At 35.4% G+C, this 14,550-nt stretch overlaps 1 protein-coding gene across 1 annotated transcript; it reads left to right on the top strand.

Annotated features, from left to right (window-relative positions):
• The first annotated feature begins 2,303 nt into the window (after window positions 1–2,303).
• LOC106137939 (uncharacterized) lies at window positions 2,304–14,249 on the top strand. The gene is made up of 4 exons (XM_013338893.2): window positions 2,304–2,469; window positions 6,235–6,405; window positions 9,455–9,626; window positions 10,710–14,249. The coding sequence occupies exons 1-4, from the start codon at window positions 2,383–2,385 to the stop codon at window positions 10,820–10,822; spliced, it is 543 nt and encodes a 180-aa protein (XP_013194347.2). The 5' UTR covers window positions 2,304–2,382; the 3' UTR covers window positions 10,823–14,249.
• Window positions 14,250–14,550: the final 301 nt, after the last annotated feature.

The raw sequence follows: 14,550 nt of genomic DNA, 5'->3' as shown, positions 1-14,550 counted from the left end.
ATACTTCATATAGAATGAGCAATGAATTTTAAGTGGTAGCGTACAGGCATGCATGCATACATATTATCACGTCGTTAACTTTGGCGGGGTAGACAGAGCAAGACAGACAAGTCTTGATAAGACTGAAACTGAAAGGCCACATTTATCTGAATGGCTTAGTAATGGAATTGAGATTCAAATAGTGAAAAGTTGCTAGCCTCGTCAATCGCCTACAAGGAGAATCCCAAGTTTATTAGCCTGTGCCTATCCCTTAGTCGACTTTTACAACATCCATGGGAAGGATATGGAGTGGTCCTGTCACAAATGAGATAACGTACAGACGACAGACATAAAAATAGATTTTCAAAATAGAAAACAAGGTACCTATCACTTTATGAAGTCATCAAAAGTTATAATTATATCTCCTGCCGCTTTCAAAGTGGAACTGTAAAAGAAGCGGCGTATCAAACTACACTGCAGCATTTTCACTAAGTACTGACGATAATTTACAAATATCGTTACCATGGATCACTTATACTCGTATACTGGATATCATATTCATGAAACGTTCTTTATGTGTAAGTATTAAAGGGTATTCTATCTTTTTATTTATCAATCGCATTTTCCTCTTGGAGTCAATCTCCAACATTGCTATTTTAAGAATAGGACCACTCCATCTCTTTCCCATGACTGTCGTAAAAGTAGCTTTTACTGTAATGCAATACGGGTAAGATTCCCCTGCACAAGTTACGGCGTTACAATAGGAGTCGTTTCGTGTAAAAACTTGACTTACCCAATGCAGTATCATGGATTTAAATCCTTTACATCCTAACCTCTATGGATGAACGCGTGCTCCTCTCCATAGAGGTAAGATGAGACCGGGACTGAAGCCAGGAGGAAGAAGTTAGTTGAAGTAGAGGCCGGGGAATATGTTGGGTACTCCCACGGTATTCCCAAGAAAGGTTGACTATAGCAAGTATACGTACTCATATCGATTTGAAAAGTTCAAGTTATCGGTCAAGATTAGTTTACATCGGTGAACCCCAGTGACTAATTACTAAATGAACGGATGTGCTAATAAGACTACAGGTCACTCACTAAATTTACAGTGACGACTCTTTTTAACCCCCGACGAAAATAAAAGTGTTAAAAGTTTTCCGAGTCTGTGTGTCTATCTGCGGCATCCTAAGCTCACAATCGGATACATTTGGTGACGGGGATATTTTTAAATTTTAGATTAAATTTTTTAACAATGTACGCTGTTTAAGAGCGCATTTGAAACCCAAAATCAGCCTTAGGTACCTTAAATAGCAACTGAGTTAATGTATCAGATTCTACCGGCTCGCCACGGCACTTCAATGCCTATTGTAATACTTAGTAGTAATGTATCTTTTAACGGTGAATTTAAAAATTATTATTTGAGTATTTCTGAAAATTAGTCCTTACAAACAAACGAATAACAATCTTTACTTGTTTTCAAATAAATTTACAAAGGTATTGAAAAGTGAAACTGCGTTCAACTAAACTTTTATACATAAGGAAAAAAATTGAATTCATAATTCGACATTCTTTGGTCATTTCGCATATAACAATGTGTTGATAATTGTCGCTGTTACCTTTATTCTTTATCAGTTGTTCACAATTAGTGATGTATAGAACCTCGATTTGCTATTACATCATTAAATTATATGTCGATTTATAGATAACATTATTTGGTATTATTTATAAATAATACAGGTATTAAACGCGCCCGTAACGTACCTTTATTTTATCTCGGAGGTTTCGAATCATGTTACAATGATCCGCGGTCACCGTTTGAAAATTGAAACGACCGAGATAAAATAAAGTTATGTTACGTACTTACGCGTCGTACGCGTTTGATACCTGTAGTATTTATAAATAGCAAGTATAATGCAACGCGAATGTTTACGTATAATTAAAAATTCTATGTTCGTATCTGATTACCGAAGATAAGCTATGAACGTGGACTAAAAGCGACTATCTTCCATTTGATCTATCTGTTAATAATAATAATATAATAACTCTTTTGCAACTAAAGAAATTGCAGCAAACACACATCAATTCCAATATTAGGTACATGTAAGAAGAGTATGTACCACTTAACCGATTTTTATTAAATTTAGCATAGAGACATAATTGGAGTACGGAGTACGTAGTATACACTTCACGTGCTAAAAGCTAGTTTAACTAGGGTTTTGCATGGGTCTCTATTTTCAGAAATCGGTAATCAATTATCAATTGAATCAATATAAACACATCACTATTATTCTATTGATAAGGATAAGGGCGTTGATAATAATAGTAGGACCAAACTTAAGTCAATGTTAAACCAGTGTGAGATCACACGAGAATTCGAAACAGGCGATAGGAGGACAAAATATCATGAATAAGCTCGTGCCGAAACTCAAAAAGTGCTGCTTTTGTGTGCCTCTCAAGTGCAGCACGATTGTCTTTGGAATTCTTTACATGGTGTGTGTTTTTTTTTACTTTTTACTTATGTTTAGAACGGCTACATAAAATCTTTTAAATCATCTGTCTGTGACCGATTTTGTCTTTTTATTAAAAAAATATCGAAGTGTTATGTCGTATGATAGAATATTTTACTAATGTAAATATATCAATACCGTATATCTTGCCAAGATTGATAACTATACGATAAACGAAAACGCTCTGAAAGAAAATGCACGTGGTGCGAGGCAGCCATTTTGTATTTCTTTTTTTGGCGAGAAGGAATTATTATGCTATTAGTGTTTTTTGCAGGATAAAAACATAGTTTTTAAAAGTTTGTGATGAAAATAAAATTGAGATGTAGACTTAATAATTCTCTTCTTATGATAACTAAAACAAGATTTCGCGTTAAAAAAAATATTTCTCACTTTAGAGTGTCTAGAACAATCTAATTTAGATTTTTCTAGATAGTTACGTACTTTTTGAAGTACATTTTATTGTGATAGAAAATTAAAAAAGGTCATTGTGTAGTTAGTATCATTTTTAAGGAGGTTTTACACAGTAAAGTACCTACACAGATGTAATATATGATCAAGCAATTTTAATATATTTAAGAAGTGATATTACTTGTCTACATAATATTTTTTTTTTTTGTAAGTACTTTTTCTGATCCTTCCGCTGTTTCTCTCTGTATACACGCTTCTCGGTATAGATCTCGCCGTCTGGAGTCTCCGTGTCAGAAGAATCCTGCCTTTCTCGTCTCCTTGATGAACGCCGTTGACCTGTTATGCTTCCTTCCCTTGTAATCTTACGTTTCCTTTGATTAACCGAGGTAAATGTTTGCAATATAGGAGACAATGCCTTATTCCTTCTATGATGGTCACGTGGTAAACCCTCTGACCTGGGTACCTCCGAGCTCTCTAACATTAGCGAATCTCGGCCCTCAAACCTGGGCCGTCCCATGCTCTCCGGCCTGAGCATGTTTACGCCCTCTAACCTGGCCGTCCCATGCTCTCCGACCTGAGCATGTTTACGCCCTCTAACCTGGGCGTTCCCATGCTCTCCTCCGACCTGAGCATGTTTAGGTACGCCCTCTAACCTGGGCGTTCCCATGCTCTCCTCCGACCTGAGCATGTTTAGGTACTCCTCCGACCTGAGCATGTTTAGGTACTCCTCCGACCTGAGCATGTTTAGGTACGCCCTCTAACCTGGGCGTTCCCATGCTCTCCTCCGACCTGAGCATGTTTAGGTACTCCTCCGACCTGAGCATGTTTAGGTACTCCTCCGACCTGAGCATGTTTAGGTACGCCCTCTAACCTGGCCGTCCCATGCTCTCCGACCTGAGCATGTTTACGCCCTCTAACCTGGCCGTCCCATGCTCTCCGACCTGAGCATGTTTACGCCCTCTAACCTGGCCGTCCCATGCTCTCCGACCTGAGCATGTTTACGCCCTCTAACCTGGGCGTTCCCATGCTCTCCTCCGACCTGAGCATGTTTAGGTACGCCCTCTAACCTGGGCGTTCCCATGCTCTCCGATTTCATTCTTTAAAACAATATAATAAAAATTATAATTAAATCAAATTAAAACTAAAGCTAAAACTACTTATAAAAAGAAAGAAAAAAGATACTTACAAACTAATTAATTTAAAACTAAAACTACTTATAAAAATAAAGAAAAAAGATGACTACAAACTAAAATTTAATTTATAAAATAATTACAATATATAATTCGTTTTCAGATAAATTATTTGTATTTAACCGCAGTGCTAAGTAAAATACTTAATTAGAAATAAAAAATATTTTCAAAACAAGCTTTTATTATAATCACCAAAAAAGAAAAAAATATTGATGTATCCCAATCATTTCAATAAATGTATTTAACAACAAAATTTATTTATTCAAATTTTAGGTCATAAGCTTAAATAAAATTTGCTTCGACATTGAGTCGCAAACTTTGATCTAAACATAAAGTACAATCATTGCAAGTTAAATAAACTTTCAAGTTTTTTTTAAACGTTTATTAAGCTTTTTTAAATAGCGTTTTTCTTAGTGACAAACAAATTATTCAATTAAATATGTAATAAATATACTTATTCGCGAGAAATTGTTATCATGACGTAAACTTGACTCAATGTTATTAATTTTAATTAGTGGATATTGACTCCACAGTAGTCGTTACACACAGAACTCGTAACTTATCATTGTTATGCCTTTTCGGCGATGATATCAGTAAGTTACGAAGATTATCAATTATTTACGTGAACTATCAGTAATGCCTAGAAAAGTGATCCTTGATCGATCCCGACACGACCTATTGAAAAATCAAAAATAAATTGTTTGTTAAGAACTCATATTTTCATGACTAAGCATAAAGTTAATAGGTTAATAGGTTAAGTTTATTACCTTTATTAATATACTAGCTGTGCCCGCGACTTCGTCCGCGTGGAATAGTTATTATGGACATTGGATTTGAGTTTGGATGAATCATTTTCCCCGTTTTTTTACATTTTCCATTATTTCTTTGCTCCTTATACTTATAGCAGCGTGTTGTTATATAGCCTAAAGCCTTCCTCGATAAATGGTTAGGGTAATTTTTTAATTCGAACCAGTAGTTCCTGAGATTAGTGCGTGCAAACAAACAAACTCTTCAGCTTTATAATATTAGCATAGATTATATTTATTTATACCGATTTGAAGATCTGTCTATCCTTATTAAAAGATATAGATTTTTCGCTCCTAATGCAATTGTAATAGTTGTAATATGCTCGTGCGTATTTTCGTTATTGCTATACTATGTTATACTTACTTTGCTGTTACATAGTATAATAGGTATTAAATGCTCTCGTAACGTACATTTATTTTAACGTACCTTTCGAATCACGTTACAATGATCCTCGGTCACCGCGCGACTAAAATATTTAATACCTGTATTATTTATAAAAAGTAGGTAGATATAATATAACGCGAAAGTTGAAAATCAGTTAGTGTTTAAAACACTCCGACAATAGTTTCTTGCACAGTTTTTTCGTAAAATTTGAACTTATCAATTTATCAATGATAAATAATGTATGCAAACGGAAATTAACGCAAACATACCTACGTATAACACACGCATAACGTTTATATTAATTATCAATGTTTTGCCTTTTAAATGTAAAAGACCGCCATTCTACTGCTTTGTACAGACAGTTTTAGGACAGTGATTAATTTTTTTCATTATCATTTATTTCATTTTTGTTTTATTAGAAACTTAAAATTTTGTTTTGTTAAAACAGAAAAATAGAAGCATTTGCTCGACAGTGGGACGCTCTTTACTGAAAAATCTAAAGGAAGGACTTTAAAAAACTGAAGTTTGCGGATTTAGAAAGATTGACAAACCCTTAAGACTAATTACAAATAACGGAAGAAAGTAAACTGCAATGAACTGCCACCCCAAGTCAAAGGATAGGATAAGGTAGAACTGTTAGAATATAGCTAGAAAAAAATATAACTAATTTACATACATATATTGACGTCTATATCTCTTGCGGGGTAGACAGAGCCAATAGCCTTAAGAAGAATGAAAGGTCACATTCAGCTGGCATGCAGCATGGCTAAATAATGGAATGAAGATTCAAATAGTAACAGGTTGCTAGCAAGTTTACTCGTATTAGCATTTGTCTTAGTCGCCTTTAACGATTACAATGGGAACGATATGAGCTGGTCCTATTCTTAAGAGCCGGGAACCACACGGTACCCATACCATAATTTAAATACTAATAGAATAATAGAAATCTATTGTTTCAGATGGCGTCAGTGCCGTTGCTATTCGTCTACGGAACTCCATTTGTTTTGCATTTGGTTTTTGGGCCAGAAGTGCCTTTAGAAGACCCGACATTGTTCTTTTACTTCATTATGCTGACTACGCTAATACTTCAGGACTTGGCTGGGATTTTCCTGGTCATCGCTGCTTTTAGGGTGAGGTTTTTTATGTTTTAAACTAGCGATCAGCCGCGGCTTTTCCCGTGCTATCTACCTAGCCGTATAGGATTTATAGGTAAGTTAAGAATTACCTAAGGAAACCCTATTTCCGACATTCCAAACAGGAACATAATCCGTTCACAACTTTCCGAGATTAGTGCGTACATACAAACAGAGAATATGGGGACTTTATAATACTGTAGTGATTCCCTTAGTCGGTTTTAAGAAAGCGAGGAGGAAGTCATTGGGGGTGGCCTATGTTCTTCAGTCAATGTCCTACGTGTGATATGATGATGCTTATTCTATTAGCGTAAGTCCCCAAATTTGTGTTACGAAATACTAACTCAATGATACTATATCTATACATATAATAAATCTGTAGAAGGGTCAATTCTGTACATTGAAAATATTTAAAAAATAAATAGCAGGGGGTGTTACTGGATCGATACCCAACACAAATATGTGATTAAAAAAATTTTTGTCTGTCTGTCTGTATGTTCAGGCATCCCGTGAAAACTAATGGTTCGATTTTGATGAAACTTGGTATAATTATACCTTATTATCCTGGGCATAAAATAGGATACTTTTTATCCTGGAAAAATACGAAGAAAAAAAAATCTTAATTTTTCAGTTTATCCATAGACGTTCTGTAGAACCGCGAACACACGTTGCGTTACCCGCAGTGGATTCAGCGCCGTAACTTACGTCGGATTTAGCTTGAACCGTTTGTGGCACACGCGGGCCGAACTAATACTAAAACTACTAATTACAATGAAAAAAATACTTTAGTCCGGTCAATGTAGACATTCGAAGCTACAATTATTCCCATCAAGCTGAAAATGAGTATAATTGTTTAAAATACAATCAAAAGCATTATTTCAAAATTCCCCATGATTCCGGTTAAGGAAAATAAATTCCCAAGGTCAAAGGTAAAAAATGGGTGTTTCGCGATTTTCTTCAAAACGGTAATTTTTTCAAATCGGAAAATTACCTCAGACATAAATTGTAGATCATAAAGTTATCTATAAAAAAGGTATCAATATTTTTTTCAATAAAGCTACCGTTTCTGATATATAACGATGCAAAAATTTGCAAGCGTATAATATGCACACGTTTCCACGCCACCTCTGAGTTAGTGTACTATTAGCGCGTTTTTTTTTTTAATATTTTATTATTAAACTTGAAAAATTCTGAAATAGGTTAGAATAAACACGTGTTTTCACTACGCAGTGGCACTCAAGACAAACTTTCGCATTTATTATTTAAAACAATTAGAATAACCCTAAGTGAAGAAAATCTTAGGACAATAATAGAGATTACAATTAAATTGAAACTAAAACTACTTATAAAAAGAAAGAAAAAAGATGACTAACTACAAACTAAAATTTAATTTTTAAATTGTACAGCTCCTGCATAGTACGTATGTTGACATGGGGGAGTGTGCCCAGAAAGCTGGCAGTGTGCCCAGAAAGCTGGCAGCATTGCCAATTTGAATGGCAATGCTGATTCTCTGAGCCAGATAATTTCCAGCCCCCCGGTCAAGAGATACCTCAATCAGCTTTTTCGACAATTGTCAGAAAAGCTGAAGGGTAGATAGGCCCCCCGGTTCCAGAGTTCCTACCTCAAAAGGTTCAAAAGTATAGGTATTACCGATACCTAAATATTTGCGCCTTTTGAGGTTTTTTGTCTAATTTGAAGCAGAACCGGCCTTAGATTTAGTAACCTGAAGATGAGACGGCGCAAGTGTGTCGACACAAGTAGCATCCCACACCAAAGGCTGCTCCAATCTCCAGGGTCCCAAAGTCATACCATCCGGTCTCTTGGCATCATCCCGAGCCAGACCGTTTGGTTCTAGAATGGCTGGAACATGGATGGTGGCAAGAGCACAGAGGATTATATTATTTAGGGCGGCATGGCGCCCTTAACGGCCGGCACTCCTAGGGCATGAGAGGCCGTGGTGTCCATAGCCGTCAACGGTATCCCCGCAAGGACTTCTATTATTAAAGACTAATGGTATTTCATGTGTTGAGCATTCTGAGATAAAGCAGGTATACGACCCTAGCCACGTACACAATTAAACAGAGAGACAGATGTTGTCTCAAGGTTTCACTACAGTATAAATGAAGGGACTGGGTTTCATCATACTTATGTATATTTTATATTTTGAATTCAAGTTAAAATTACCGACAGAACAATATTTTTACTTATATTACTGCTACACAGAGTATATACGAGACGTGCTTATGCATATTATGACGCTTGCAACTTTTTGCATCGTTATACCTCAGAAACGGTAGCTTCAGCTTGATGGGAATTAATGTAGCTTCATTCTTATTTTTTGGTCTAAATTGACCGGACTACTGACATTGTGAGAGTTACTCAAAATGGAGAAATAAACCATCCACGCGATGACTGACATCCGCGCGGACGGAGTCGCGGGGGGAAGCTAGTTTTATAATAAATACTTATATAGATAAACGAGACTCAGGCCAATCAGAAAAAGTTCTTTACTCGTCATGCCCTAGCCGGGATTCGAACCCGGGACCTTCGGTGAATGGAGTAAGTCAGATTCACAGAGACAGACTCCCGCACACTAACCCATATTGGAACAATGGTTGCAGCTGTACTATGAGTGTCATTAATCTATTCCGTAGTCACATTTACAGACATCCACGAGAAAGAGATGAAGTGGTCCAATTATAAAGTGCTGGGAACTTCACGGCAACGTGATAAATGAATGTTCAGCTTGTAATTGGTTAACTACAAGAAATTTGTGCCGTGTGGTTCCCGGCACCAATACAAAAAAGAATACGACCACTCCATCTCTTTCCCGTGGATGTCGTAAAAGGCGACTAAGGGATAGGCTTACAAACTTGATATTCTTTTTTAGGCGATGGGCTAGCAACCTGTCACTATTTGAATCTCAATCCTATCATTTAAGCCAAATAGCTGAATGTGGCCATTCAGTCTTTTCAAGACTGTTGGCTCTGTCTACCACGCAAGGGATATAGACGTGACCATATGTACAAGAAATTTGTCCTTGCAGAAAACGCCAAGTTGGATGAGACCCTGGATCTACGTGTCGTCCTGCCAGATAGCGTGTATTCTGTTCTTGGCTGTGGTGTGCTCCTTGATATACATCATCCAGGTCACCAATCAGACGATACCTGATGACTCGGAGGAGGCAACGTGGTACGCGGTGTACGCAGGCTATGGGTGTAAGTATATATACATACATACATATGGTCACGTCTATATCCCTTGCGGGGTAGACAGAGCCAACAGTCTTGAAAAGGCTTAATGATAGAATTGAGATTCAAATAGTGACAGGTTGCTAGCCAATCGCCTAAAAGAGGAGTCCCAAGTTTATAAGCCTATCCCTTAGTCGTCTTTTACGACATCCATGGGAAAGAGATGGAGTGGTCCTATTCTTTTTTGTAATGGTGCCGGGAACCAAACGGCACAAATTGAAATTATAAATTCTGAAATGAAAATTATAAATTCTGAAATGAAAATTATAAATTCTGAAATGAAAATTATAAATTCTGAAATGAAAATTATAAATTCTGAAATGAAAATTATAAATTCTGTTTTAAAGACCTGTGAAATCACACTAACGGCTTATTGTTAATTGTAAGACTAGCTGTGCCCGCGACTTCGTCCGATATTATTTTCTTTCGAATAATTTCTCAAATTTTCCTCGTTTTTCTTTTCACATTTTCCATTATTTCTTTGCTCCTTATAGGTGCACTGTGCTGTTATATAGCCTATAGCCTTCCTCGATAAATGGTCTATTCAACGCAAAAATATTTTTTTTTAATTCTAACCAGCAGTTCCTGAAATAAATTTTCAATTCGAACCAGTAGTTCTTGAGATTAGCGCGTTCAAACCAACACAATTTTTTTATCATATTAGTTTAGATGTTGGTGAACTAGAGCCTTAACAGGGAGAAAACCGTCCATTATACATACATACATATGGTCACGTCTATATCCCTTGCGGGATAGACAGAGCCAACGGTCTTGAAAAGACTGAATGGCCACGTTTAGCTTTGGCTTAATGATAGAATTGAGATTCAAATAGTGACAGGTTGTTAGCCCATCGCCTAAAAAAGAATCCCAAGTCGCCTTTTACGACATCCATGGGAAAGAGATTGAGTGGTCCTATTCTTTTTTGTATTGTTGCCGGGAACCACACGGCACATATATACCACCGTCCATTATATCTGTTTATATGTCCGTTACTACTGAATAAATAGGCATAAATAAAAACAGTAATTAAATCTTTTGTTATTGTTGCAGTTCTTCTGTACTATGCAATTTGCGTCGTCCACAGTTATATGAATGAACTGCATGAAGAAAAAGAACGTGCCAAAATACAACAAACAGAGTTGGCGCCACTGAGTTCAGTATAAAAAGAAAATTCAAAATGGCGGGCAGGACGGAGCGACATTTTGTGCCCGAAATCCAAGAGGATTATCTCAATAAGTTTCACTTCTTTTAGGTTTAAAATTAAAAACTGCAAATAATTGATTCAACGTTAAAAGGCAAGTTTTAGTAAGTGAGTAGTATCATCCCATTTTGATGTTTTGTGTACTTTTATTACCCCACTAGTGTCGGTCATGATCTTTCCATAGACAATAATAGAGATTCTTGGATAGAAAAAAAATACAAGATGCCCGCTACAATATAAATAAAACTATACATACTTGCTTAATTTAAGTGTCGGTTACTGATAGATTGCACACAATATAACCTACTTTTGGGAATGGCTCCCGAAATTTATATAGGTAGATTAATTAGATACGACGTATTCTTAGTTTAATTGTTAGTTTGACGGCCTCAGTGGCGCAGCGGTAGTACTATTGTCTCCGACACCGGAGGTCCCGAGTTCGAATCCCGGCCAGGGCATTATGAGAAAATAACTTTTTCTGATTGGCCTGGGTCTTGGATGTTTATCTGTACAAGTATTTATTCAAAAACAAAGTATCGTTGAGTTAGTATCTGATAACACAGGTCTCGAACTTACTTCGGGGCTTACTCTATCTGTGTAATTTGTTCCGTATATATTTATTTATTTATATTTAATATGCAATTATTTTTATATTTTTAGTGTCCTGAAGTTAGTTTCAATGTTTTTATGTTTTTATGCATTAAGCGGTCGTCGTTGACCACGGATCATTGTAACATGATTCGAAACGTCCGAAATAAAATAAAGGTACGTTACATGCGCGTTTAATACCTGTATTATTTATAAATGTTACAGTTAAAACTAGTTTTTAGTTAGAACGCGTTTTCCCTAGTTAGAACTAGTTTTTACTAAATGCCTTTGTTAAAACTAGAATTAACTAATGCTCAAAATTAAATATCAGTTAAAACGAGTTCTCACTAGACAACACGCGTTTTTAAGAAGAGAGCCAGTTAAAACTGTTCCGACCAAGGTCAAAAAGGTGTCTCTGCTAGAAAAATGGTTGCCTTTGTAACACAAAGTGCCACGATAGTTTGTCTTGTAATAACAAGTAGATCCTCATCCTTTTTATAAATTTAAGATTGTTTAATTTTTATATTGTATGACAGAGTTGAGAGGAATGAGTGTCTTAAACCACTCAGTGTGCGCTCGCACGAGTGGTTTAAGACTGAAAAAAGGTTTATCCTGACACAAGCACTCGAATCCTCATATAAGGATTTCAGTGCTCGTATTAAGAGACTGCTCACCCCATGCATAGAAAGTGCTGACCACAATTCATTCCTCTCAACTCTGTCATACAATATAAAAATTAAACAATCTTAAATTTATTAAAAGGATGAGGATCTACTTGTTATTACAAGACAAACTATCGTGGCACTTTGAGTTACGAAGGCAACCATTTTTCTTGCAGAGACACCTTTTTGACCTTGGTCGCAACAGTTTTAACTGGCTCTCTTTGGAAAAACGCGTGTTGTCTAGCAAGAACTCGTTTTAACTGATATTTAATTTTGAGCATTAGTTAATTCTAGTTTTAACAAAGGCATTTAGTAAAAAATACTTCTAACCAGGGAAAACGCGTTCTAACTAAAAACTAGTTTTAACTGTAACATGAACACTGACAACTAATCTAGAGATAATGTACCTGTATTAATTTTGAATTACGAATCTGCATAAAATTTCTGATACTCTTTGAATTATAGATATTAGAGATATAAATTGTTAAAGTTTTAGCAGTTCAGAATTTGGCACCCACCTAAAAGTTGTTATACAGGATGGTCAAAAAAAGCGCCACGTTGGAGAAGAAAATACATCTTTTAACTTGTTATTTTTTTATGTTACAAAACCAATTTAAAATCAAAGTTAAGGATATATTCTCAGTATTTATTGTTAATTTCATATCATTTGAACATGAAAGCGAAAGGATGTTTCAAACGAAACTAACACAACTTTAACTAAAATTTAATTTGATTATAAATTGAATATGCTACGAGTATTGTTTTACCACATCCTGTATTAGCTACGTGTAAAATTTGCAGTAATGAGTTGAGTCTCATGTGCTTTTTGTGCTAATTTAGTATTATATTATTTATATTTACTTAATATTGTGATTTGTTTAAAAAAATTCTGTGAGGCTAGCATAGCACGCTCGATTCCGTTTTTATCGCGCGATAAACTATCGTTGTTTCACTGTTTATTATGACGTGAAACGGTTCAGCGATAGTTTATCGCGCGATAATAACGGCGTCGCGCGTGCCCAGCTAGCCTCGCTGGCGTCCAAGGATATAAGACTGCAAACGCTAGATCTGTTGAGTGCACTCCCCACGCCCAAAGTTTCTAAGCTTTCTTCATTTACAACGCAATCGCAACGGATTTTGAACCAGAAATTTTTATAACAATAATAATAAACAGATAATTTGCAGCAGATAATGAAAATACATTAAATTAACAGATAATTTAAATTAATTTTATTACCGACATTTATTCAAACATTTTTTTTTTCAAAGAACATCGTGCGATGTGTTATTCCTTAAATAAATGAGTTTGGAATGTTTTGATAAGAATCTCTGATATCGTTGACTTACGCATAGAAATCTGAGCAATAAGGCAATAATCAGATTTCTGCGGCTGGTCTTGGACCAGTACATCATCACAAGGATTCTTCAGGCGTGGTATACTCACGGTAGTTTACTCAGCAGGCGTGATCTCGAATCTATGGACAGCATTCGTGTTTTAGACTAAGATTCGTATATAGGATGAACTGGACCCATCTGCTTGACCAATGAAATATATTTATTATCATGATAAAAAAGTCGAATACGCGTTTGTATTGAGAATCAAAATGTATTCAGGGATGTAAAAAGTACTTACTACGTATTATAGTTATTCGTCTTTATTTTCTGTTTGATATAAAAAAATGTTTTATGAGTTAAGAAGTGGATCCAATTTGACTCATATACGTATAAAGTACTATAACTTAACAGTGTAAATCATCATATGAATGAAGTAAATTTTGTTTCAAAATTAACTTTAATTTGAAGTTAAAAAGTGAAAACTAATTAACGCCCAAGTTAAAAAATAAGGCTTATTCTGTACCTGTGCAAGAACAGAGGGCGGTAATGGGTTAAATATGTATGTGGTAAACGAGTTGTACTTTTTTATAAAATTTGAAATATTATTCATCAATCGAATTAGTTTATATCATGTTTTATATAAGAATTGGATACAAATGTTCAAAATGTAAAAAAAAAATAAAGAAATCTAAATACAAAAATACATACATTAAAGTAGTCTCTACCTGTGTGCTAGTTAACTTATGACATATTTGACGTACCGAATTATATATTAAATATTAGAATAAAAGTATATTTATAGAACATTATTTCTATTATTGTTTTGATATTCAAGAGGAAATAAAAGTGATATTTAGAACCAAAGATTGGCTTTTATTCTTACCACTCAAATCAACCGAATTATTTGCCGAAATAGGTTCTTTCCAGCTTGGGGTACTCTTGACCTGACCTTTTACCCGATTGAATGAAATTGATTTGCTGTTTACAATACGTTCGTTTAGACATTCCCCTGTCTAAGTGTTAGTTAAAATAATTGATATAATTACACAATTAGACTCTGGCCATATGAGTCTTTCCGAAGTTTTGTCCATTAGTTTGAGTGCTA

This window comes from Amyelois transitella, chromosome 15 (assembly GCF_032362555.1).
Source record: "Amyelois transitella isolate CPQ chromosome 15, ilAmyTran1.1, whole genome shotgun sequence".
In the NCBI taxonomy this organism is placed as follows: domain Eukaryota; kingdom Metazoa; phylum Arthropoda; class Insecta; order Lepidoptera; family Pyralidae; genus Amyelois; species Amyelois transitella.
This window is presented reverse-complemented; position numbering and strand designations above follow the sequence as displayed.

Excerpts from the sequence above, each read along its gene's own strand:
- LOC106137939 (XM_013338893.2), top strand. The coding sequence starts at position 2,383 with ATGAATAAGCTCGTGCCGAAACTCAAAAAGTGCTGCTTTTGTGTGCCT. Across the intron at positions 6,406-9,454 it reads TGGTCATCGCTGCTTTTAGG|AAAACGCCAAGTTGGATGAG; the intron begins GTGAGGTTTTTT and ends TTGTCCTTGCAG. Across the intron at positions 9,627-10,709 it reads GGTGTACGCAGGCTATGGGT|TTCTTCTGTACTATGCAATT; the intron begins GTAAGTATATAT and ends TTATTGTTGCAG.